General features: G+C 41.9%; 1 protein-coding gene across 3 annotated transcripts; it reads right to left on the reverse strand.

Annotated features, from left to right (window-relative positions):
* Positions 1-3,532: 3,532 nt before the first annotated feature.
* Positions 3,533-6,174, reverse strand: LOC111912963 (homeobox-leucine zipper protein HAT22). 3 transcript variants are annotated; one of them, XM_023908685.3, is made up of 4 exons: positions 6,030-6,174; positions 5,304-5,948; positions 5,027-5,109; positions 3,533-4,112 (listed from the first exon to the last, which is right to left on the reverse strand). In XM_023908685.3, exons 2-4 carry the CDS (start codon positions 5,778-5,780, stop codon positions 3,833-3,835), a joined length of 840 nt encoding a protein of 279 aa, XP_023764453.1. In that variant the 5' UTR covers positions 5,781-5,948; positions 6,030-6,174; the 3' UTR covers positions 3,533-3,832. The 3 variants fall into 3 exon arrangements, with proteins under 3 accessions (XP_023764453.1, XP_023764452.1, XP_023764454.1); XM_023908684.3 differs by having other exon boundaries at positions 5,304-6,122; XM_023908686.3 differs by having other exon boundaries at positions 5,027-5,106; positions 5,304-6,108.
* Between the last annotated feature and the right edge of the window lie 20,186 nt (positions 6,175-26,360).

Genomic DNA, 26,360 nt, shown 5'->3' on the forward strand with positions numbered 1-26,360 from the left:
TCATGTATCATCGTTTGGGAAAGGAAGGGCTCGGATTTATCGCAATGCACACACCTATGATTTCCGCAATGAATGATTTTGGGATGAACTCTGATAAATGTTTTACTTAATGATGATTTGAATTGTTTAGAATAAATGGTATCAACGTTTTAGCGATATTAAAAATGAAAATTTTATCCTTGATTTTTGGGTCGTTACACGAAACTTCCTAGTACAACTCATCGAGTTCCCTTGTGGACTCGCTGAGTTCCATGAACATAATCGGGAATGTTCGACCAAACACGTTAAGTTACTCTATGAACTCGCCGAGTCCCTTGCATTTCTAGTCTATTCATCCATTTCCTCAGATCTAAGGTTCCAGAATACAGATCCATATTGTTTCCATAATCTATTTTTGTAATGTTGACAACTTGATGGCTTTGCATGCCTCAAATGGACCCAAACTCGAGATACAACAACCTACTTCCATGGACATGGTATTTTCTTGGACAAGAACAGGTTTAAGACCATTTTTATGAATCTAAGGGCCAAATATGACTGGAAAATGGGAATCCTTAGCATATGATCTATGAAGGGTATCATGTTTCCCACAATGGTGTCAAAAAGACCCATAAAGCAAATCTAAAAGAGATCTAAGCTATGAATCACCAAGTTAAGGTCTTTTTACCTTAGAAAGTTGCCAAAGATGGACGAGATCCCAAATTTAGTGCTTCTCCTCAATCTTGATGACTTCAAGTTCTTCCAACTGCTTTACCAAGTAGAAAAACACACACAAATCCACTCAAAACATCAAGTTTCTCACCAAAGAGCTCATAATGTGATTTAGGGTTTTAGGGAGGCTGATGAGAGGGTAAGGGAAATGACTAACTCCTTTAAGTACGGTGCAAAACCCTGGAAATTAGGGTTTCATCCTAACCGATCTACTCGTCGAGTTAAGGCCTCTCAACTCGTCGAGTAGGTCACTTAAATCACGTGGTTACGACAATCTCTACTCGACAAGTTTGGGGCTTCCAATTCATCGAGTTTCTCTGTAAAAATGAATAATTCATAATTTAAATGAGTACCAGGAATCAAGCGTTACAACTTTGGTTTAAACTACGAATTGGTTTTCTTCCCCTTTTCACACGCTGAGCATAGTTTATCACTAACAAATTGCATCTCAGGAATTCCTATCACAAGCTGATTCCCTAGCTACAATCCTTGAGTTGTTCGTGAAATTCAAATGCGATATCCTTTTGTGCCGTAGCTAATTTAGATGAGATTGAGAACGAGAGAGAAGCAACGACGAAGAGATTTATCAGCGGAAAACATATCCGGAACATAGATGTCGTTTTGTTGTATTGCAACGACGAAGACTTTTATCAGCGGAAAACAATGTTTTTAGACAACAGCAAAATTTTCATTCCCGCCTACCTTATTTAGACAATATGTCGTCGGCATAGAGTTGCAGGTCAAAGCAAGTTGGTCAACTCTGTACCGACGACTGTCGGGACAGGTAGACCTTTACCGACGACATATCTCGTCTGTATAGATATCGTCGGTGCAGATGGTTATTCTTGTAGTGATCAACCACAATTGAAGCGTACAATCGAGTCTAGGTAGAAGCACCTTTAGGTAGAAGCACCTTTAGTTATCTGTTTCCAAATCAACTTTCCATCTTAGTTTCATTTTAAGTTATATTTAGTTTAGAGTTCAACAATTTCCCTCTTTTAATTTAGTTGTATTTACTTTAACAGATTATCATATTTTTCCCTAGTGTTTGGCAACCCTAGTCTTACCAAGATTGGGTGCACTTAACCATTTACCTAATAGTTCATCACATTGGTGTAATCCACATATAAATTTAAAAATGGATTTTACAAATTAGTCCTGACGAACAAAAAACGATATGTAGACGCTCGATATTTAACAATGGTCACTATGGTGAATGTGACTTTTATGGAATTGATGGTTACTACATGATCAAGATACACCCTTACTGAGCCTACGTTTCTTCACGGTGACAATCCAACAATTTGAGACATCGCCAACAATCTACCATTTTATTAGCAAACTAAAGACAATGAAATAGTCTCTCGTTTTGTAGGAGAGTGACGTGATGCCAATTAGATCAAGACTTTTGCTGACACCACAAAGCAAGTTTCCGACATCTATACCAATTAAGCCACATAACACTTTCGTTTTCTGCTCGGAAAGCTGAAAATTCGTGACCTTGCACCAACTTAATGTGGAGTAAAGGTAAAAATATATTTTCCTGTCTCGTCTTTAACTTTTCCCTCTTTTTTGTATGTATATCTCCTTAATTATCACCTCAACTGTAGCTGTATCTCTTGTAATTTTTTTTTTGTATATATTTCCCATTATTGTCAATAAGAATATGCAAGATTGAAAGGTTTTAAATTATGCATTCGTGCATGAGTTGTAAAGTTTCAATCATTGTGTGGTGCCATGCTTCTTTTAAGAAACTAGTATTAGTTTGAAAATATACACCTACTATTTTACTAAAAGTTAATATACTGTTTCACATAATTGTCTTTCGTAGAAGATGAAAAGACAATCCATTATTGTCACTATCATTATCATTTTCTATCTTCACTTTCTTTCTTGTACAAACCATACATTGATTATCATAGTTACGTGTCGAACTCATGTAATATATATTCGTACATATAATATTATACTGTATAACTATTTTGTACAATTCTTAATATCCTACTATTAGAAATTAATTTAGTGAAACCTTGTTTCCTATATTGAATAGAAGAATAATGTGGTATAGGATGGTATTTAGTAGACCTTCCCACCAACTCACCTACTAAACGACCAAATACTTCCTCCCCTTGTTCTTTTAGTACAGGTTTTGAGAACCGTCTAGAATTACTATTGGGTCAACTCTGTAATTATCGAGAAATATGTAATTGAAAAGCCAGGTTGATTTATCAAGAATAAAAGAATATGAAGACGCTTTCACATTTTAAGTAATTTCTACATTCAAAATCAATAAAGTTACTACCAAAAGGCAATTATTATATAATTAACAAAACTACACGTATACCCGGCCCTGTTTTTTTTGTGTCCATTCATGTTATACAATATAAAAGTTTTAGATTTCTTAATTGCATTTAAAAAGTGTACCTAATTAATTTACAAATAAGGAAGAAGCTACAAAAATGTTGAAAAATAAGTGTTAGCTATGTCGTTACTCTTCACAACAATATTATTCAATTGATATCCAATTAACAAATTTTTTAGATATGTCTATTTGTTCATAACAGCAAAACATTATTCAAAGAACCAAGAACAAATTAAAGTAGTCGAAAAAATTGGAACTATATCGAAGATATAGCCGCATAAGGGCATGAATTCAAATCAACCAATTTGGACAGCTTCCACTTCGAGCATACATCCAACTAAACAATTATAATTCACAACTGTCGACGTATTACATAATAAAATTATAATCGAGTTTCAACGTTAACCGATATTCTAAAAAATTCTAGACCGAGGTCATAACAATAGTTCACAACTGAGGTAGTGATGTAAGATGTGTTGGATAAATAAATACATAATAGTAGACATGTTATTCATTTCATCGACAAATGCTAGCTATTTTTTACTCACAGAAAACCTCACAAAGAAAAAAAAGCAAAAAAAAAAAAGTAGAAAATTCTAATAATTTTCTACCGAAATAACATACACTAATCAATTCAAGCCAAACCCTTGACTCTAAAAAAGGTAGGGTTATGCATGGAAGATTTAAGTAACATTCTTTATATATATATTCAAACTATATATATTTGTGTATGACTAGATAACCACACATGAAATTTAATCAACAGGCAGCCGACGGATTAGTGAAGGAGTTAAAGTAGTGTGGTTTCGCAGCCATATTAAAAGGGTTCTTGACTGCGGAGGATTTGGTGTCTCCGATCCTTTCACATGACGGACACATGGTTAGGGTGGCGGCCGGCAGTTGCATGTAAAAGGGTTGCGATGACTTGAGTGCTTTTAGTTCTTGAAGCTCTTTATGGAGTCTTCGGTTATCATCCCTTAACGTCTCGCAACATTTCTTCAAGTGTTCAAAGTCCATTTCGGTTTGCTTCAGCTTCGTCCTTTTAATTCAAGACGCAAACATAATCAGAAACTCCATTTATTAGTCAAATAAAGTTTATCGTTATCCGATTAAAGTTTGTTAATGTATTTATTTTGAATTAATATTCTCAAGAATTTATGATTAATGGCGTATGTTGAAAGGTAGCAATAGTGTTGCGAATAATTTATAGTTATATATTGCAATCAACTGGAGACAAAAAGAGCCCACATAAATATTTTTGGTCTGTTGTTGCTACCTCAATCATCATGGCATATTTTTATCATATACTATTATTTTTTTTTCTTTTTTCTTAAAGGAGAAACAAGACAAATAACACAATGGAAACAATGATAAAGCATCCATAATATATGCCCATTTTGTTCAAAATAAGTTGGTATTTGTATATCATTCAATCAAAAAGTTTTATCACCTCGTATGTGGATTTTGGTAAATTACTTGTGATGTACAGTTACTAAAATATATATTCATGACACAATACTTTGTTAGAAAACAGAAAGAACGAAGAGGAGAACATGATATACACCCAACATATAAACATGATCCATATTTTTATTTCTTATCTAAATTCGACAAAAATGCATTAAACATAAATTACTAAAAAATAAAAGGAAAGAAACAAAATCTTTTTGTGGGTCATCTAAAATCTCAAAACTCTTATTATCATTTATTTCGTGGTCATTTATAGATTTATAAATCATTCTTTTTAGATAAAATTAAAAAAAAAAGAAAAAAATCATTTTAAATATGCTAGCTTTGGTAATTGAAACTTGTTCGATCAGTCAAAAGGTTACAAATCTAAATCATAAAGGTACATGTGGATTAAGATCAACCAAAGCAAATCTTGTTCAAGAAAATTTAAAAATATTCTCAACTCAGTTTAATCATGTAAAGAATCAAAGGCAAGATTAATACCTGGCTCTTCGATTTTGGAACCAAACTTCAACTTGCCTGGGCCTCAGCTTTAGCTCTCTTGCTAGTTCTTGCTTTTGTTTCTGCTAATATTCAACACTAATCATCATTAGGTTTCATTATTAATCATAATTAAGAATTGAACTAGGGTATTGTATGCGTTACAGAGAGAGAGAGAGAGAGAGAGAGAGAGAGAGAGAGAGAGAGAGAGAGAGAGAGAGAGAGAGAGAGAGAGAGAGAGAGAGAGAGAGAGAGAGAGAGAGAGTAGGGTTACACATACAGGGTTTAAAGAGCTATGAAGTTTGAAGGCTTCTTCAAGAAGAGCGGACTGTGGTTTCGTGAGTCTAAGTTTCTTCCTACCATTAATACTACCATCATCATCTTCAACATCATCAACACTTGTTGTGCTCATCACTCGTGAATAATTATTATCATTTGAAACTCTCTCCGATTCTTCACTCCCAACCTCTCTCTCCCTCTTCACACTCACGTTCGAAAATGAAGAACCTCCACCACTGATTACCGTACTATCCTGCCGACACAAACCACCATGATCATCACCACCTCCTCCTACCACAACTTTCTTATTACCATCTCCCGAAAGACCTAATGTTAACGACGGCTCAAAACTCGCCATGGTCTCCGTCACCCACGGCAGCTTTGTGGAACCCACGGAGTTGGGTTTGACCATTGATGGCGATGAGTTAAGGCTTAGTCCTAAGGCAAGACCTTCGTCAGAAAGACCATCAAACCCCATCTGATTGTCGAATTTATGAATGAATTGATGATGGATGTGTATATGAAGAAGAGGAATCCAATCGAAGATATTATGAAGGGAAATAATTGGTGAGGCGGTGTGGGGTGTTGGAAGGTATGATGGTGCTTTAAAACGAGATGAATGAATCCGTAGAATATGGAATATGGTCTGTGGAGTGGAATTAATTAAGATGGTCAAGAAAATAATAAATGAACAAGAAAAAGAAAAAGAAAAAGTTATAATTCTTACTATACATAGGTTGACCTTTTAGAGCAATAACAAACAAGAATCAAAGCAAACTTCAAGATTACTCTTTATTTTGATTCAGTACACTTTCATACTAGCTATATATCGAATATACTCTTTGAGTATAAATGATAAGATATGCTATTTTATAAAGAAAAAAATAAAGTGTCTAACTTATAATTGGCATATATATAGAATTTAGGTACAAGCACATCAAAGGTGTGTATATTAAAGAAGAAAAGAAAACGTATGGACTTGATCGTTTGCAAAAAAAATTTAATTGGTTGATACAAAGTACAAACCGTATTTTATGTAATATGAAATATTAGTTAAATTATCCTTTTTTCTAGAATACCTAACACTTTTGCTTACACTAGATGTCCATCCAACAAATATATATTTTTATATAGTCGAAATAACCTAATCAATAATTGTAATAATGATGACAAGATTGATTAGTTTTTTTAATCCTTAGTCAAGTGGATAATTATGTTTATGACTCATTCTCCTGGAAAAGTCGCGCATAAAATCTTGGAATGTCTAACCAAAATCAAGATTCTTTATGTTTTATGGGGAAAGGGAGGAGTATGCATTTCTTTTGGCCCATGATTGATGGATGGACGACATTCGTGGGGTACTCAAAATCATTTGGCCATGGAAACAATGCCGACAAATGATTCCTCCAACTTTTACAACACCATCATATCCTTCTTCATTTGCTGCGATTCTTAACTAGTCATTTCTTTTCCTTTTATTTCTAGAAGCATATGCTATTCACCAGAAATGCCATCACTTGAAGCAGGATTCGTTACCAATAAAACAAGGTGTAGTTCTATTATATATATTGATAACATAAACCATTAATACAAACTATACCGTTTAATCTTCCATACCTTCCCTTTTAAGCAATATATAATATGCTATTAGTTTCATCGAGAAACACTGTTTCAAAATTGATAGTATTAGGTTATAAACTCATTATCACACGGTTAACTAATTAAAACCAAGTTAATACAAATTATACAACTAACTACATTAACAACAACTCAATCTTCCTATGACGAGATGGGTAAAATCCACTCATAGTAAACTTGTGTCGTAGAAATCGGCCTTAGTAGCCGATTAATCGGCGATTAATCATTTGACGGTCTTAACCCGATTACGATTAGAGTTCCTGACGGAAATTGGTTGAAATCGGTCAGATTCGGACTTGACGGTGCTTGATAGTCCTCGGCGGTCATAGACGAGAAATATTTAAAAAACTTCAAATCTTTTATTGTGGTAGAAATCCTGCACGATGAACCCATTCATCTCTCATGAGTATGTAAATCTCATATTCTCATTTTGGTAATCTCAGTGAATGACTAATTCATATGATATGATCTCTTCATCTCTCATAAATCTATCATGCAATTTATTACAATCTCAACAAAAGTATCTCTTTCAAATGATCTTATATATAATATCATCGAGTCATCTCTCGTGGATTCTTTATATATATTTTACATATTTAATCAACTTTTCTCATATATATATATATATATATATATATATATATATATATATATATATATATATATATATATATATATATATATAATATGATTTATATCCAAATGTTTCAACAATCGATAATAATCAAATTTATCTTTTATTATCAATCTGCTAAATTTAATCAAGAATTGATCACCATGTTTATGGTCTATTCAGATTATATTCCAAACTAGGGAATTCTTTGATCAATCTTGTTTCTTGATTTCCTTAATACATCTAATTGAAGCTTGAATCATCTAATTTGATTAAGAAATGGATTGTTATGGCTTAATTGTGTGAAATCACAGCTTAGTGTGTTTGGGAGTGTTTTAACCGAATATATTAATTTACAATGTTAATTATTTTTTATCTAATCTCATCACTGCGTAGCTGTATCTTCCTCGCCGCGTCGCGGAGCACGTTTAGTGACACTTCCAATTATGGTATCCTTAATTAATCTGTAACTAAAAGTATTTGGAAATCTAGTTTCCACCACGATGTGGCTAACTCGTCTCTGTCGCGACATCTCCAATGTATACTACCTCTATTGCTCAACTTACATAACTCAAATCACCGTTCTCGGGACCACTCCTCACCGCACTATGATTTTGGAGAAAATACAATCTTCTTCAGAATTGATTATATAATTATGGTTATTGGTATTTTTACCCTACAAGACTTATTTAAACTTTATAAATCACACATTGATCCTACGGTATTACATGTTATCTCAAAACTCAACATCGGGTTCCCAAGTTACATCAGAACTGTAACAACCGAAAAATTCCAACCAATTTAAATTTTTCAAAAACAACCTCATTCCATTAAAGTTATTACAAAAAGGTTTTCAATACAATTTATTGAAAGTATTCCCATAATCACATCACGACAACAACATGAGGAGCGGTACGATCACGCCTTCGCCTAGCCACGGTCTCCTGAAGAACCTGAAAAACATTAAACCACAACTGTAAGCCCGAGAGCTTAGTGAGATATCCCCAAAATACCAACCACATATACCATACACGCATAACATGTCATAATATATCCGATCACAAAACAGCCATGCACTTCGGGTCTACTGTGTGACTGGTCCGCCGCACCGGCCAACAGTCCACCTGATCCACCCTCCGAGTCTAGCTATATACCTCAAGTCTGCAGTGTGATTGGTCCGCCCGCACCGGGCCTTTAGTCGGCCTGGTCCACTCTCCGAGCCTCGGCACATCTGGTCCGCCCTCTTGGGGCCTACAGCCTATCCGGACTGCTCGCTGGGCCTTCGGGACAACCGGTCCGCCCTAGGTATCTTGGCCTACAGCACAAAACAGGACCCGCCTCAACCCAACTCCAGTCCAAACAACCATGTGCACATAAACATACAAACATATAACAATACACAGTCAACAAACCGATCAACAGATCACATAACATATCATCATCCTGACCAGGATACCGACCTAACCGGTCACTAGCATACACCATCCTAGCTACCAGGATGCAACATATCAAAGCAATAACATACAACAAATACCCGGATCTCAATCCGATAAAGGGTCGGCCTTGGTGCCTTAGACCCTGTTGATATAGTGAGGATAACTCACCTCGAAAATGCTGACAGAACAGATAACCCAAGCTGCTCCGATCACTGATACGATCTCCACTACTAGACAACCACCAAGGCACTGAACTCAAAACAATATTCAACAATTACCAAAATTCCCTTGGAAATCACTGGTCAACCCTTGGTCAAAATCAACCCCTGACTGACTCTACTCGTCGAGTCAACCCGATGACTCGCCGAGTCCCCATATTTAGAAATTCCCCAATCCGCGACTCAACTCGCCGAGTCACCCCGAGACTCGCCGAGTCCAACAACTCTGAGTCCACTCACACACAACTCACCGAGTCATCCCTTGACTCACCGATTCTCGGCTCAACCAGAAAGGATTTGGGACTCTTTGACAAGACTCGCCGAGTCCAAGAACAGACTCGTCGAGTCTAAGGCTATCTTCAACCTACTCGCCGAGTTGTTCTTCCAACTCGCCGAGTTCCAAGCCATCTTCATCCAACTTGCCGAGTTGTTCTTCCAACTCGTCGAGTTCCAACCTATCTTCAAGCAACTTGCCGAGTACACCTTTGGGACTCGCCGAGTGCCTCTCAATCTCATACCATACAGAAGCATTCCAGGCCATGCAATTGATCCAAAACGTAGATCTAGCCTCCTGCAACTCATCCATCACGTAAAGTGGCAAACTTTACGTGAATCCAAAGAGATCTAGGCATTTTCACTCTAGGGCTAGGGTTTGGGACAAGGTAGCTCCTTCAATCACTTATAAACAGGGACTTTATGAGATACAAGACCATCCCAAGCTTAGATCTGAAGTAGCATCCTCAGATCCAAGCTTCTATCTCAAATTAGATGTCATATCAACCACCACACATGAACCCAAGAAGAAATAGCTTAAGGAAATGGTTCCTTACCCTTAGAATGAGCCCAACCAACTGTAGATTCCTGATCCCCCGTGAGGTTCCTGATACAAGCCTCCAATCTTCAAGCTTAAAGCACCAAATATCCTTCTCCAAGCTCTAATTCACTCAACAATGGGGTCTCCTCACGAATTTAGGGCTTCTGGAACTCAAGGAATGATAAGGAGGCTGGGGAGAAGATATGATGTTCTTTGTATAGCGCTCATCGTCCAGATTTAGGGTTTTCTCCACTCAGCGTCTACTCGCCGAGTCCATCCTCTGACTCGCCGAGTAGGCCACTTAACACGCGACCAAAGTCGCGACCCTACACGCCGAGTCCACCCATGGACTCGCCGAGTTTCCCCTTCCCAATTTACTCTTTTAGCCCTTCAACTTTACTCTTGATATTCCGGGATGTTACAATTCTCCCCCACTTAAATTAGGCTTCGCCCTCGAAGCCTGCAGCAACTCAACTCTAGAAATACTCTCGCAACACGCTACCTGGCATTAACCAGACCAGGTTCCTCAAGGCACAACCATCGAAACTCGAACTCACTTTCTCGTTTCTTACGGTGTCCTGACCACCGTCTCAAGCCGGCCACCGGATTCACTCTCTGATAACCCCACTTAACAACTGAGTACTACTCATGATGCAACATTGCTCCAAATCGCAACCATCACTCGACCCATATGAGCTAGAAATAACTATGCACCACCGGATTCCCGATCCGAGTCCAACTCTATCCATTCCGCTGACTGAAAGACTCGTTCTTCAGAGCAACTCCTAGGAGTTCTCCTCTTGCAATCACATACACATGCTGAACTAGCTCTAGCACCCTCGGGTTGGGAAAACTCGATACACTGACGACATCTCTAAACATCCCCCAGGATGAACCACTACTACATACACAATTCCCTAATCAGAATCACACCAAGAGCCCAAGACTCCCCCTCCCTGCATCCCTTCCGAGCCTCTTGGCTCTACACCCGCGGAATTCCTTCCGCGACCTCAGCATACATCCCAAACCGGATGTGATTCCATTCCACTGCCGCAAACACGCTGCTCAATGACCATACTTTGATTACTCCAAACATAACTCTGCGTTGCTGCTTCCACTTCCGCGAATTTGCACTCCCTCTCGGAGTTACACTCCTCTCTCTTTCCTTTACCAGGGAAATCCACTTGGCCGCCTTGTCGCCATGACAAGTGCCACGGTGCTCGCCCAATGCTACACCACTCCTTCATAGCGTAACCGCTATCCATCCAACATACATGCTCTGACTCTACTCGCAAGGACTCTCGAGTCCATGCACCATCTCCACTAATCAAGATCAATACCCGGGGCCAGACCTTCTAATGCTATCACACCGCAACATACACAATCCATATCCTCGAACCAATCTAACAATACCTACAGAGTCTTCAGGATGACTGGACCGCCTCACCAGGCCTTCAGCCAATCTGGACCACTCTCAGAACCTTCAGCCAATCTGGACCGCCTTCCAGTGCTTTCAGTATGGCTGGACCGTTCTCCGAGCCTTCGGCCTGACTGGTACGCCGACCGGCCTTCAGTCTATCCGGACCGCTCAACCAGCATTCCTCATTCCGAGTTATCTCTCCGTGATATCCTCCCATGCATACTGTTCTAGCCCTCTAGGGGTTCCGAACTCTATCTCCATCATACATACTCGATCCCGACCCGATCCCAGGCCTTCCATAATCAAATGCCCTAGGTCTATGTCCCGCCCTGCATGCCTGCCACTTACTCATACCAGCCTATGCTCTTGGCTGACAGAACACTGTTGAATCCCAGACAGCTCAACAATCTCACATACTCATCGTTCTTCCGGAGAATTTTCCAATTCTCCCCCACTTAGGGCACTGACTACCAACCACCGGTCGCTATCACAGACCTCCCAAAACAACCCTGCACAAAACCAACACTTACACGCAGACTGATTCCCACTAGCACTAGCAACCTTCACAAAAATCACATTTCCACACTGATCATCTCGCTCGAAAGAAACTCAATCTGCAGCGAACCACTCCTCAGAAAGCAGATGCTACCAGGTATTCTGACCAACGCCAGATTTCCACTAATGACCCTCATGAATAATAACCAACGAAATTCCCATACAATAACACAAAACCAAACCACAACCCTCAAAAACAACGAATACCACACCGAAAACCACACAAAGATACTAGCACATAAACAATACTCCACAATAATCACAAGATAACAAGACATCAAGAAAGAAACATACCCGCAACTGCATCCGGCACTGCTCTGACCTCCTCTACTGTAAGCTGAAAAGCACGACCCTGAGCCCTTGGGGGCTCCGCTCTACCCTGATCTCCACCCACGATCCTCAAAGTGGCCGGTGCTGGAACCTGCACCGGTCCTGCAGCGAGCTGTGGACAGTTGACCCTCAAATGTTAACCTGACGACAATGATAACAAATCCTGAAATCCCGAACCGGCGCTGACTGCCGACAATCCCTCGCATAGTGTCCCTCCTTTCCACACTTGCGACATGCACCACCGGACCTACAAACTCCGGTGTGACTCCTCCCACACTTCCCACATGTGTGGCTACTCAGATCTCCCATCCTAGAATCAACGGTCTTGGACCATTTTGGCGCCGGCTGCGACTGCACCGGTGCTTGCCTCAGCGCACGCAACTGCAACTCAATCTCTAACTCACGCCGCCTGGCGGCCTCCTGCAACTCCAAAAAGGTCTCGCACCTCTGCGTAGACACAAACTGTCTGATATCCCTCTTGAGCATGCTCAGATATCGAGACATCTGAGCCTGCTCCGAAGCGAACTCAGGGCAGAACATTGCCCTCTCAGTGAACATCCTGGTGATCTCAGTCACCGACTCCGAACCCTGCTTCAGCTCCAGGAACTCCTGAGCCAATCTCTCTCTCTGAACTGATCCCATGAAACCGCAACCCTCTGCGCATCCGAATACGACCCCGTGGTCAATCTCCACCAATCCTTCGCCCCGAGCCTCAACAGGTTCAGAGCACACCTCACCCTCTGATCAGCAGGGCATGAACACGTGAAGAAACACCCCTCCACGTCTGATAACCATCTCATAGCAACAATCGGGTCCTGAAATCCATCAAAGGTGGGAGGCTTCGTATTATCGAAGTCCCGATACTGAAAACCCCGACAAGCTCATCCCCCTGCCGCTGCTACAGCCGTTGTAGCTACCGCGGCAGCCGTCTCTGTGTGAGCTGCATAGCACTCATCAAAAAACTCAACCATGGCGTTCTTGATCGACCCAAGCAGTTCCGGCAACTCAGCCCGGAACAATGCGGCAACCTCATCATGCAGGATCTCACGAATCCTTGCATCCAGCTCGCACGTGCTCATCTGACCAACAACCTTGGGCGGTACTGACTAGCCCAAAACTCTCTCTCCTGCTCCCAATCCTGACTCGGATCCATTCCCAGCATGCCTCGGAATCTCCATACTGAAATAACACCACAAAATCTCAGACACTTCCCACTAACCCGGGAACCAACTCTCAACCCCACCCTAGAGGTCATGGTTTCCCTGATACGCGTATGGGTCCTGTGCTTTCAGTAATACGGGCCCATACTACCTTCCACACCTACCCATATTTGTATGAAGTACTACCACAACGCCCTTGACAAAACATACAAACAAGCGCTCAACCCTCACCACTAGAGGAACACTGGAAATCTCCCACAAGGAAACCCTAGGCTACAGGCATCACAAATCAAACAACATTATCATGAAATCCTGAAGATCCCTAGCCTATCACTAGCATGTTGTTCTATCAAAGCTCAAAAACAAATATCACGTATGGTATTTTGGGGTTACTTACTGGCTCCGGCTGATCGTACCTCCGCGTCCTCCTTTACACATTTTGAAAACCATTTTAAATTCTCTTTTGAAAACTCTCCTCGATTTGAGACTGGAGTCACACGAGTGTTCCTCCAATTCACTCAAACCAAGGCTCTGATACCAACTTGTAACGACCGAAAAATTCCAACCAATTTAAATTTTTTAAAAGCAACCTCATTCCATTAAATTTATTACAAAAAGGTTTTCAATAAAATTTATTTACAGTATTCCCAGAATCACATCACGACAACAACATGAGGAGCGGTACGATCACGCCTTCGCCTAGCCACGGTCTCCTGAAGAACCTGAAAAACATTAAACCACAACTGTAAGCCCGAGAGCTTAGTGAGATATCCCCAAGCTACCAACCACATATACCATACACGCATAACATGCCATAACATATCCAATCACAGAACAGCCATGCACTTCGGGTCTACTGTGTGACTGGTCCGTCGTATCGGCCAATAGTCCACCTGGTCCACCCTTCGAGTCTAGCCATATACCTCGAGTCTGCAGTGTGATTGGTCCGCCCGCACCGGGCCTTCAATCCACCTGGTCCACTCTCTGAGTCTACAGTATGACTGGTCCACCCGCACCGGGCCTTCAGTCGGCCTGGTCCACTCTTCGAGCCTCGGCACGTCTGGTCTGCCCTCTTGGGGCCTACAGCCTATCCGGACCGCTCGCTGGGCCTTCGGGACAACTGGTCCGCCCTGGGTATCTTGGCCTACAGCACAAAGTTAGGACCCGCCTCAACCCAACTCCAGTCCAAACAACCATGTGCACATAAACATACAAACATATAATAATACACAGTCAACAATCCGATCAACAGATCACATAACATATCATCATCCTGACCAGGATACTGACCTAACCGGTCACTAGCATATACCATCCTAGCTACCAGGATGCAACATATCAAAGCAATAACATACAACAAATACCCGGATCTCAATCCGATAAAGGGCCGGCCTTGGTGCCTTAGACCCTATTGATATAGTGAGGATAACTCACCTTGAAACTGCCGACAAAACAGATAACCCAAGCTGCTCCGATCAATGATACGATCTCCACTACTGGACAACCACCAAGGCACTGAACTCAAAACAATATTCAACAATTACCAAAATGCCCTTGGAAATCACTGGTCAACCCTTGGTCAAAATCAACCCTTGACTGACTCTACTCGCCGAGTCAACCCGATGACTCGCCGAGTCCCTATGCTCAAAAATTCCCCAATCCGCGACTCAACTCGCCGAGTCACCCCGAGACTCGCCGAGTCCAACAACTCTAAGTCCACTCACACACAACTCACCGAGTCATCCCTTGACTCACCGATTCTCGGCTCAACCAGAAAGGATTTGGGACTCTTCGACAAGACTCGCCGAGTCCAAGAACAGACTCGTCAAGTCTAAGGCTATCTTCAACCTACTCGCCGAGTTGTTCTTCCAACTTGCCGAGTTCCAGGCCATCTTCATCCAACTCGCCGAGTTGTTCTTCCAACTCACTGAGTTCCAGCCTATCATCAAGCAACGCCGAGTACACCTTTGTGATTCGTCGAGTGCCTCTCGATCTCATACCATACAGAAGCATTCCAGGCCATGCAATTGATCCAAAACGTAGATCTAGCCTCCTGCAACTCATCCATCACGTAAAGTGGCAAACTTTACGTGAATCCATAGAGATCTAGGCATTTTAACTCTAGGGCTAGGGTTTGGGACAAGGTAGCTCTTTCAATCACTCATAAACAGGGACTTTATGACATACAAGACCATCCCAAGCTTAGATTTGAAGTAGCATCCTCAGATCCAAGCTTGTATCTCAAATTAGATGTCATATCAACCACTACACATGAACCCAAGAAGAAATAGCTTAAGGAAATGGCTCCTTACCCTTAGAATGAGCCCAACCAACTGTAGATTCCTGATCCCCCCTGAGCTTCCTGATACAAGCCTCCAATCTTCAAGCTGAAAGCACTAAATATCCTTCTCCAAGCTCTAATTCACTAAAAAATGGGGTCTCCTCACGAATTTAGGGCTTCTGGAACTCAAGGAATGATAAGGAGGCTGGGGAGAAGATATGATGTTCTTTATATAGAGCTCATCCTCCGGATTTAGGGTTTTCTCCACTCAGCATCTACTCGCCGAGTCCATCCTCTGACTCGCCGAGTAGGCCACTTAACACGCGACCAAAGTCGCGACCCTAATCGCCGAGTCCACCCATGGACTCGCCGAGTTTCCCCTTCCCAATTTACTCTTTTAGCCCTTCAACTTTACTCTTGATATTCCGGGATGTTACAAGAACCTTTGTGGTGATGCAATTATACTTTTACTAGCACGATTTCTTTATTCCTTAACTAAATTTGTCTTCCAATCGACAATCCTTTTAGGTTGCTCTTGGTATCTTAGTTTCTTGTTTACTTCGATCTCAAATATTGGCATTGCCTTCGTCTTATCAAACAAGGTCTTTTTCAAATAGGAAATATGAAAAACATTGTGAATGCCTTGTAAGTCTTGTACTAAATCTACTCGATATGTGACTTTTCCAAATCTCAGCAAAATTTGGAAAGTTCAAATGTATCGAGGGCTTAACTTTCCTCTTTTACCGAAATGGATTATACCTTTCCATGGAAACACTTTCAACATTACCATATTACCACTTTAAATTTTAACGATCTTCTTCTCTTGTTTGCATGTTGTTGTTGATGACGTTCAACAATTCTCATATGTTCTCTGATTTCTCTAGTTGATTACGAAGTTCTTCTATTTCTGATGGTGCTAATGTGTAGCACCTGGTTGCTGGTATGTATGATTTATCTGATTATTTTACCTTTTTAGCCTCGGACTCAGCGAGTCATAGGCTAGACTCGCCGAGTAGGGATGGGATTTTGAGCACGTTTAAGTTGAAGACTTGGCGTGTCCATATTCTGGACTCGGCGAGTCCATCAGTCTGGAAGAAACCCTAGTTTCAGGTGTTTGCACCCTATTTAAACCCCCTTTATGCGCCCCAAGTTAGCCTCCATCACCCTCAGAGCACCATATACCGAACCCTAACCCTCTCCTTGTGTTTTGAAGAAATCTTGTGGTTGTTCCTTGGAGTTTGAAGAAGAGAATGAAGGAAAGAACAATAGAGAAGGTGAAGAGCAAGAATCTAGGACTTAATCCAGAGTTCATTGAGGTACAATTCGGATATGTTCTGTTTCTATGCTCAAATCCCCATTAGAACACCATTAAGCTATCCTTGACCCATTTCCAAGCTTGTCAGTGGTATAGGGATCATAATGAGCTGAATAGCTGCTATATCTGGCTATGTTCGAGTTCCAGAAGCCTAGATCTAATACCTTTATGGGGCCATATTGCCTGAAAGCCCTAGATCTACCCCTTTTTGGGTGTTTTGAGCCTTAGAATCCCCATGGATGATTATATACACGTAAAGTTGGAAACTTTACGTGTTAACTGAGTCCTAGGAACCCAGATCTATGAATGGAATGCACTGGATTCAAGCAGAATCGAGTGTAGAGAGATTGCATGGATGCGACTCGGCGAGTTGTTCTTCGAACTCGGCGAGTCGAGTCGCGAGTCCCCGATTTTCCCCCCTTTTCGAGTAGGCGAGTTGAGCAGTGAGCCATAGGTGGACTTAGTGAGTCGGAAGCCAGACTCATCAATGGAGGGACTCAGCGAGTCAATGCCCTGACTCGGCGGGTCCAAGGAAATCTTCATAAAACTTAGCGAGTTGTTGGTCAACTCAGCGAGTCGAGGACAGAACGTGTTCATCAGATGAAGATTAACTCGACGAGTTGTTCATACAACTCAGCGTGTTGGATGAAGGACCATTGTGTATTCAGTTAGGAAGAGAACTCGTCAAGTCAATGCCTAACTCGACGAGTAAAGAAGGGAGTAAGGTCCATCGGCTTGTTATGAACTCGACGAGTTAGTAAGACAACTCGGCGAGTCGGGTCAACTGGAAGTTAACTTTGACTTGACTTTGGTTTGGAATCAGTCAGGGGTAAAATCATCATTTTACCCTAGAATTAGTATCAATGTCTGATTAAGTGTTTTATGGGAATATAGCCGGGGGATCACCGGAGCAGCTGTCAGACATTTGAGTATCAGATTTTCAGCAGTCAGCCTTTTGAGGTGAGTTACCTCCCAATAAGGGTGGGTCTAAGGCCACAATGCCGGCCCACCAAGTAGGAGTACTTTAGAAGATAATTGTCTTCGTGATAATTATCTTGGTATGGATACGTGTTTGGTTACGAGATATTTCTGTATGATATGTTATGTATATGATAGGGATAGTTTTTCCCTAACAATGATAGGGATTGTATGCTTATACCTTGTTGTTGTATGCTAGTAGTAGTAGGGGGTGGAATAGACCCCAGTTACCGGTTGAAAGATACCGATGATGATTACCGGTTTTAACATACCGATGATGATTACCGATTGAAAGATACCGAAGATGATTATTGGTTGAAAGATACCGATGGCATTCAATGGTATGTGGTATTATGGGGGAACTCACTGAGCTTCGTGCTTACAGTTTTAATTGTGGTTTCAGTTACCTCTTCGTCAAAGGGGAAAGAGCCGGCGGCGTAGCGGCGCATCACACACATGATTCCGCACTGGATTTTCTGGGATCGTACTCTCATTTTTCTTGTTTCCGATGATATCGTTTAGAGACATGACCTTATGTTTTATAATTAATGTAACTTTGACAATGTTTTAGTAACACGCCTTATTACATGCTAAATTCTAAAAAATAAATTTTTGGCCTCGAAATTTGGGATGTTACAAGTTGGTATCAGAGCCCTAGTTTGAGGGATTTGGACACACCCCCACACCCTCGGTGGTGTCTGGACTCAGACCGAGGGACTAAAAGATTTTTTTTTAAGGAAAATGGTTTTCTAAAATCTAAAGTGGGAAGTTTTAAGAAAGACGAAGTGTGTGATGCGTGCAACCGGCTGGTTCAAGTAAGTTTTCCCCAAGATACCCATAATTTTTATGCTATGTTGTATGGTTTTGATTCAGAAAATTGCATGCTAGAATAGGACTAAGGATCTAGGAGGATGCCTTGTGTGCTTGATGTTTGATTCTGAGAATTTCATGCTAGCTAGGGCTAAGGATCTAGAAAGGATGCCTTACATGCCTCTTGTATGAGTTGTACGCTAGGACTGTTTAGTCAGTAGGATGGCCTGTGTGAGTTATGCCTGGTTTGGTTACTCAACGAACGAATGCTGCATGCTTTGCACTATAGGGGTTCTGGCCAACTTCGACTAACTGGTGAACGAATATGTAACGGTATCCAGAAGCTAGTTAGGGGAACGCGGTAAGGGCTCCTAATGCAGCCGATGGCAGGGAGTAGGTCTGAGAGTGCCCTTGGGAAGCCTAGGATATGATTAGTGGAAAGAGCATCAATAAAAGGGATCTGGTGAAGTCGAGGCAATCCTTGGGGAAAGTACAGATAGATGTGGAAGGTAATATGGGCCCGTACTACTGAAAGCAGAGGATCCGTACCCGATTCAAGGAGGGCTGGGATGGAACCTGGAAACTTCAAGAGTGTGTGAGACCCTTCGGGGGTACATGTGATCCTGACAATTGTATCATTATTTTTTAGAATGGTGGTCACACGTCATGGTGCAGGGGGATCAGGACCTGGTTCGGGATCGGGATCGGGACAGGGACCCGAGCATGTTGATGATGGGTTGTGCGAGTTCATCGCGTCTGAGATTACGAGAGGTATCCTTGAGGCGACCCCGGTCATTTTCGGGTTGATCAAGGAAGGGATTATCGAGCTGATGGAGGATCGCCTCTGGGCATTTAGGAGTGATCTGGCGTCTAGGCAGGTGGGTACCCATACATTGTCCTTTAAGGACATCCGTGGGGGTGGTGCACTGGATTTCCATGGGGTGAAGGACCCCATTGCTACTAGGAGATGGATCGCAGACATCGAGTCTGTGCAGCTGATTAGCTTCTGCCTGGAAGGGTCAATGGTTGGTTTCGCTGTAGGTTGTTTGAGGGAGAGAGTCAGGGATAGGTGGGAGCTGATTGGCAATACGTTGGGAGCCCCAGCCATTAAGTCTATGACCTGGTCAAATTTCGTGACCCAATTCATGGCGGAGTTTGCACCAGCTATGGAGCTTCAGCAGCTGGCCAGAGAGTTTTTCGATATGAGACAGACTACGGAGACTGTGGCGGAGATCACCGCCAAGTTCCGGGAGAGAGCCTTGTTGGTACCCCAGTATGCGGGGGATGATGATATGAAGAGGACCCAATACCATTACATGCTACGGGCTGATATTCGAGAGCATGTTAGTTTCTTTGCTTGCCCTACCCTGGAGTCTATGATTGCTAGGGCTAGAGAGAGAGATTGATTTAAAGCACATACGGAAGAGGAAGGTCGATGAGGGGAAGACAATGGGGGCTTCGGGGAAGAAGCCCAAGGGACCCGATGGTAGGCCGAAAGGACAGACGGGGCGGGACCGCTGCGGGAAATGCGGTCGGGCACATGAGGGAGTTTGTTGCATTGGGCCGGGTTCAGGCTGCTATAAGTGCGGCAAGGTTGGGCATTTTGGTAGAGATTGTGCTGCCCATGCATCTGCGATTCAGATATCAGACCTGATTTGCTTCCATTACAATCAGAAGGGCCAAAAAAGGCCAATTGTCCCAGGTTGACAGCACCAGCAGCAGCAACGCCGGCAGTGGCGCCAGCGTCAGTGACAGTACGGGTTATGGATGGCCGGAAGGTCAAGTCGAAGGCTCCAGTAGTTCGGAGCCGAGCTTTTCAGCTGACAGCCGAGGAGGCACACGTTGCACCCAATGTGGTGACGGGTATGATTCTTCCCTCCGATTTATTTGTATGATGTTATGATATTGATATGTGCCCTGTGTATATGTGTTTAGGATCGTTCCATGTGAAGGGTAACCCAATTCAGGTATTGTTTGATTCGGGTGCTACCTGATCATTTGTCTCTCTTGCGCTTAAAAATAAATTTCCTAAGTCTTCTGGCATGTTGGAATGCCCTCTAGAGGTCGAGATTGCAGACGACCGATCAGTGCAAGCATCGGAGGTCTACCGAGATTGTGTCTTGAGGTTGTTCGAGGAACGTTACCTGGTAGACCTGGTTCCCATACCGTTGCGGGGGAACAAGGTTATTATAGGCATGGATTGGTTGAGCCCCAATGGGGCAGTGATAGTGTGACAACCCAAACATTTCCATTCGGTAAAACCATCCACTACAATTGAAGTCAAATCTGTATTGACTAACTATCAAACTTTTGGGATAAGTTTGAGTGTTTTAAGGTTAGTGCTCCAGAGGATATCAGGAGAGAGGATACACTAGGGTTTAATATGTTGCAATAAGTGCACAAACCTTCAAGAGTTTGGAATATTACAGTCCAAAAATGGTATTCGGACTAAAAACCCTCAAGGCTATATAAAGAAAATTTAGCCATTTTGGATTCATTTGTTACATTTCTAGCTAGAGAAAAGTCGATTTTCTCACTCAAGGATCTTCACCCGATCACCCCCAACTTTGAGTACTTCAACCTAGAGTGTATATAAGTGTGTTATATGCCTTAATAACATGAAAATCAAGCCAAAACAACAAAATTTGGGAGTTTACCGCCCAAGAACATCTTGGAGAGTAAACTCCTTTATAAGGGCGAAAGTGTGCCCAATGTCCTTCCAAGCCTTGGGACTAAACCTAGGGACTACCATTACTTGTTTTAGACCCCCAAAGCATTAAGAAACAAGGAAAGAAGTGAGTTCATGGCCAAGGAAGATCTTGGGCCGTGAACTCCATTTTAGGGTGCCAAAATGCCCTAAATGCCTTCCATAACCCAAGAGACAAGCATAGAACTTTACCTAGATGTGTTTAGGACCCAAAACAACCAAAATATCATCACCCATAGGTGATTACGGCCGCAAGCTCAAGCGAAATTGGTCCAAAAGCCGAAAACTCAAGATAAGAGTGTTTTGATGCCACAAACACTTCGTAAGGCTTAGGCATGAATTTAGAATGCTTCCTTATGACCTTTAGGACCCTCATAAGTATAATTGGCCATGAGTTTACGGTAGTAAACTCATTTAGGCCGTGAACACCTCAAAAACTCCAAAGAATGTGGTCATTCTCATCCTAGGTTAAAGCTAATATCCCTAAAACATTCCCTAGCTTTCAAACTTGCACTAACACATGAGTAACCATGAGTTTACGGCCGTAAACTCCCTTGGGCCGTGAACTCATGGTAGTAAACTCATATGTGTGCCTTATACCTTCCTATGTTGAATCACATGTGATTCCAACACCTAGCCAAGGTGTTTCCTAGTCCCGAAAGGTGTTATCTTTCATATAGTTGTTTATAAACACTATATTCATGTCATTATGTGTCCTTAAATATCATTTAGGACTTATTGTCTCTCGGAACTTCATTCGTGTAACTTCTCATCCGTACGCGCATACCCGTTTGAATCACCCACATCAGGTGAGTTCATGCCCCGTAATGAATCTTTTAACTATTTTAATTCTTTAAGAGGGGGGGGGGGGGAATACAAGTTGAACACAATGATAATTGTGTAAATGTTTGTTATAAACATCTTTAAAAATGTTACTTATGTTATTTATAAGTTGGTAAAAATATTTCAAAACTCTTCTAAAGGTTATGTTACTTTATAGTTATACAAAACTCCATTTTAAAGTATAAGCATAACTTTGTAGATAAATGAGTCTTTTCAGTAACAGTCCAGTTAGGGCATAGTAAACTATTATAGGTATAGTTTAGGATAATACTATCCATTACTTCTAGTACAATGAAGCACACAAAGAGTCAGAACAGAACAGAACAGAACAGAACATAACTAACAAGTTAATTTGCTATAGCATGACAACACACAGACATGATCTAACTTTAATGTGAATTACACGGCTTGCATGGATTTGCTTGGGGCGCGTTTGGTTCCCTCAATCTCCATACATGAGAGTGGTTAGTAGGGGTTCCGACTTTAACATTATGACCGTAATAAAACAATTATGTTTTTAGGTTAATAGTACCTCCATATGTCATTATAAACGACATCAGGGTACTCATTTCTCCCATTACTTTCATAAAGTGTCGGTAACACTTGAAGGTTAATCTATTCTCTATTCGAGATAGGTTATAAACTAGGGAGAATATACTTTACAGTTTACAAAGGAACAGTAGAGTCTTGGTAGAAGACTGCTTTCATAACAGTAGAGTCTTGTTAGAAGACTGCTTTCATAACAGTAGGGTCTTGGTAGAAGACTGCTTTCAAAACAATTGAGTCTTGGTAGAAGGCTACTTTTAAAAAGTTAGGACCATGATGCTAACCTTATGATTCCGTAATGTATACACTATAGGATACATATATGCTAAGTAGATTCCTACAGCTAATAGGATGTGTGTTCTTCGCTGTACGTCCTGTTCCCGAGGATGTGGGTTTACACCGAGGTCACCCAATCTATTATCTACCCGAATCTATATATATTTATGCTTAGTATACATTAAGTCATCATAAGGGTACCAGGTATGGATCAGGTCATAGGACACTAGAGTCAATGCACAGTTTTTCTAGTATAAAACTTTCGTTTCAAAGTCAGTACTTTTGATATACAAAACTAGCGATTTCCCAGTTAAGGGCTTAATCCATTTTTTTAAGCCAGTACAGTTGTAAAGACTTTAAGTGAGTTAACTCTATAATACCTTAGTTTATACAGCATGCTTATATATAAAACTAGTATCCGACAGCTAGTAGGATGTGTGCTCTTCGCTGTACGTCCTATTCCCATTGGATGTGGGCTTACACTGAGGTCACCAAATCTACTATCTACCCGGTATCAAATTATATATAGCAGTATAAACAAAGCTATTATAAAAGTAATCACCATAGTTAATATTTTATTATAAGAAATATAGGTTTTCTTAAAAGGAACTCTCCATTAGACATAAAGGAACCATTACAAATAATTCCATGAGTAACAAGTGAATACACCAAGGTTATATATGACAACGATCTAACAACCAATGGAATATGTGCTATCCGCCTTACTTACTGTACCCCGTCGGGTTGTAGGTTGAGGGCAGATGCGCATAATCGATTGTTTGTTTACTCCAATTATATATAACTTGTACCCACTTATTACGCATAAAAAGGCTTGTTGTGTCATTTTACTTAACTCCCGTTTTAAGTAGGAAATATATGATTTTCTAGAGGAACAGGAAAACTTTACAAAACAACACCTTATAGCTTACAGCACTTTACGTATACATTTTCAACCACATTTTTACAGCTTACAACACTTTACATATACATTTTCAACCACATTTTTACAGTTTACAGCATTTTACATATAAATTTTTAACCACATTTTTACAGCTTCCTCACATCACTAAAATCTTATGAACTCACCAGCTTAATTGCTGATCAACTCTTTCAAATAACTTGTATTCTCAAGAGACTATTAGACAGGTCCTCGTGCTGGGACTTCAGAAGATGGAGCATTATAGCTTCAAGTCTTTTTTGTTATTTGTTTATGACTTCTATGTTGTCTGAACACATACATTGTAAACACTTTCTTTCTAAATGAAATGGTTGTTCATTACTTGCTTACCATATACATATCTTGTGATACTTGACATGACGTCCTCTACCCCCGAATGTTTCCGCCGTTCCGGTTTTGGGGTGTGACAGATAGATTGTGCACATAGGCTGGTACGGATCAGGACCCCAAGTGGGGGAGAGTTGGTAGTTCAGGGCGAGAGGCCACAACGAGGACCAGCTATGTGTTCAGCAGCGAGAGCCCAACGCTACCTTCAGCAGGGTTGCGCAGGGTATATCGCGTATGTTATGGACACCCGGGAGGCGGGTAAGGCGACAGTGGGCGATGTACCCGTGGTGCGGGAGTTTATGGATATATTCCCCAAGGAGTTGCATGGGATACCTCCAGAGAGGCAGGTGGAGTTTAGGATCGACCTGGTCCCTGGTGCGGCTCTGATAGCCAAGGCGTCGTATCGGTTGGCTCCTCCTCAGATGCAGGAGTTGTCTGCACAGCTACAGGAGCTATTAGACAAGGGATTCATTAGACCGAGCAGTTCACCCTGGGGAGCCCCGATTCTGTTTGTAAAGAAGAAGGACGGGTATCATCGGATGTGTGTAGACTACCGAGAGCTGAACAAGGTAACAGTGAAGAACCGTTACCCACTCCCGAGGATCAATGACCTTTTCGACCAACTTCAGGGGGCATCTTGGTTCTCCAAGATTGATTTGCGGTCAGGGTATCATTAGATGAGGGTCAGAGAGGAGGATGTGTAGAAGACTGCTTTTCATACATGCTATGGTCATTATGAGTTTGTGGTGATGCCTTTCGGGCTCACCAATGATCCTGCCGCATTCATGGATCTCATGAATCGCGTGTGTCGGCCGATGTTGGATTGGTCCGTGATTGTTTTCATTGACGATATCTTGGTTTATTCCAAGACGCGAGAGCAGCATGAGGAGCCACTTGCGTGAGGTTCTAAGTACTTTGAGGAGGGAGAGCTTATATGCTAAGTTCTCCAAGTGTGAGTTCTGGTTGTGCGAGGTGCAGTTTCTGGGGCACCTTGTCAACCAGGATGGGATATCAATGGATCAGGCTAATGTGGAGGCCGTGATGAGATGGTAAGTCCCAAGGTCTCTATCCGAGATTCGGAGCTTCCTAGGATTGGTGGCTAGCTCCTAGGATTGGCGGCCTACTATCGGAGATTTATTCAGGACTTCTTCAAGATAGTCGTACCTCTGACCAGGTTGACGAGGAAAGCCGTGGTTTTTCGTTGGGGGCCTGAGCAGCAGGCCGCATTTGAGACGTTGAGACAGAGATTGTGCGAGACACCAATGTTAGCCCTACCAGAGGGTGTGGAGGATTTTTTTGTGTATTGTGATGCATCCATCTCGGGTTTGGGCGTAGTGTTGATGCAGAGAGGGCACGTTATTGCTTACGCTTCGAGGCAGCTGAAGCCTCACGAGGCGAACTACCCGACGCATGATTTTGAGTAGGGGGCTGTTATGTTCGCCCTAAAGATTTGGCGTCATTACCTCTATGGGGTTCGTTGTACCATTTACATAGACCACAAGAGCCTGAGGTATCTCATGGACCAGCCGAATCTGAACATGAGGCAGCGTCGGTGGCTTGACGTGGTAAAGGACTATGATTGTGAGATCCTCTGCCATCCGGGGAAAGCCAATGTGGTGGCTGACGCGATTAGCCACAAGGAAGCGCCGATTTGAGATATCTGCCTGAGGATGATAGTGGTGACTCCGCTTTTGGAGCGGATTCGGGAGGCCCAGCAGGAGGCTATGAAGGAGGAACATCGGAAGAGTGAGCAGATTGTGGGGCATCTTTCCTCCTTTGACTATGATAACCGAGGGTTGTTGACTCTTCACTGTAGGGTGTGGGTCCCTTATC

Source organism: Lactuca sativa, chromosome 3, assembly GCF_002870075.4.
Source record: "Lactuca sativa cultivar Salinas chromosome 3, Lsat_Salinas_v11, whole genome shotgun sequence".
In the NCBI taxonomy this organism is placed as follows: Eukaryota; Viridiplantae; Streptophyta; class Magnoliopsida; order Asterales; family Asteraceae; genus Lactuca; species Lactuca sativa.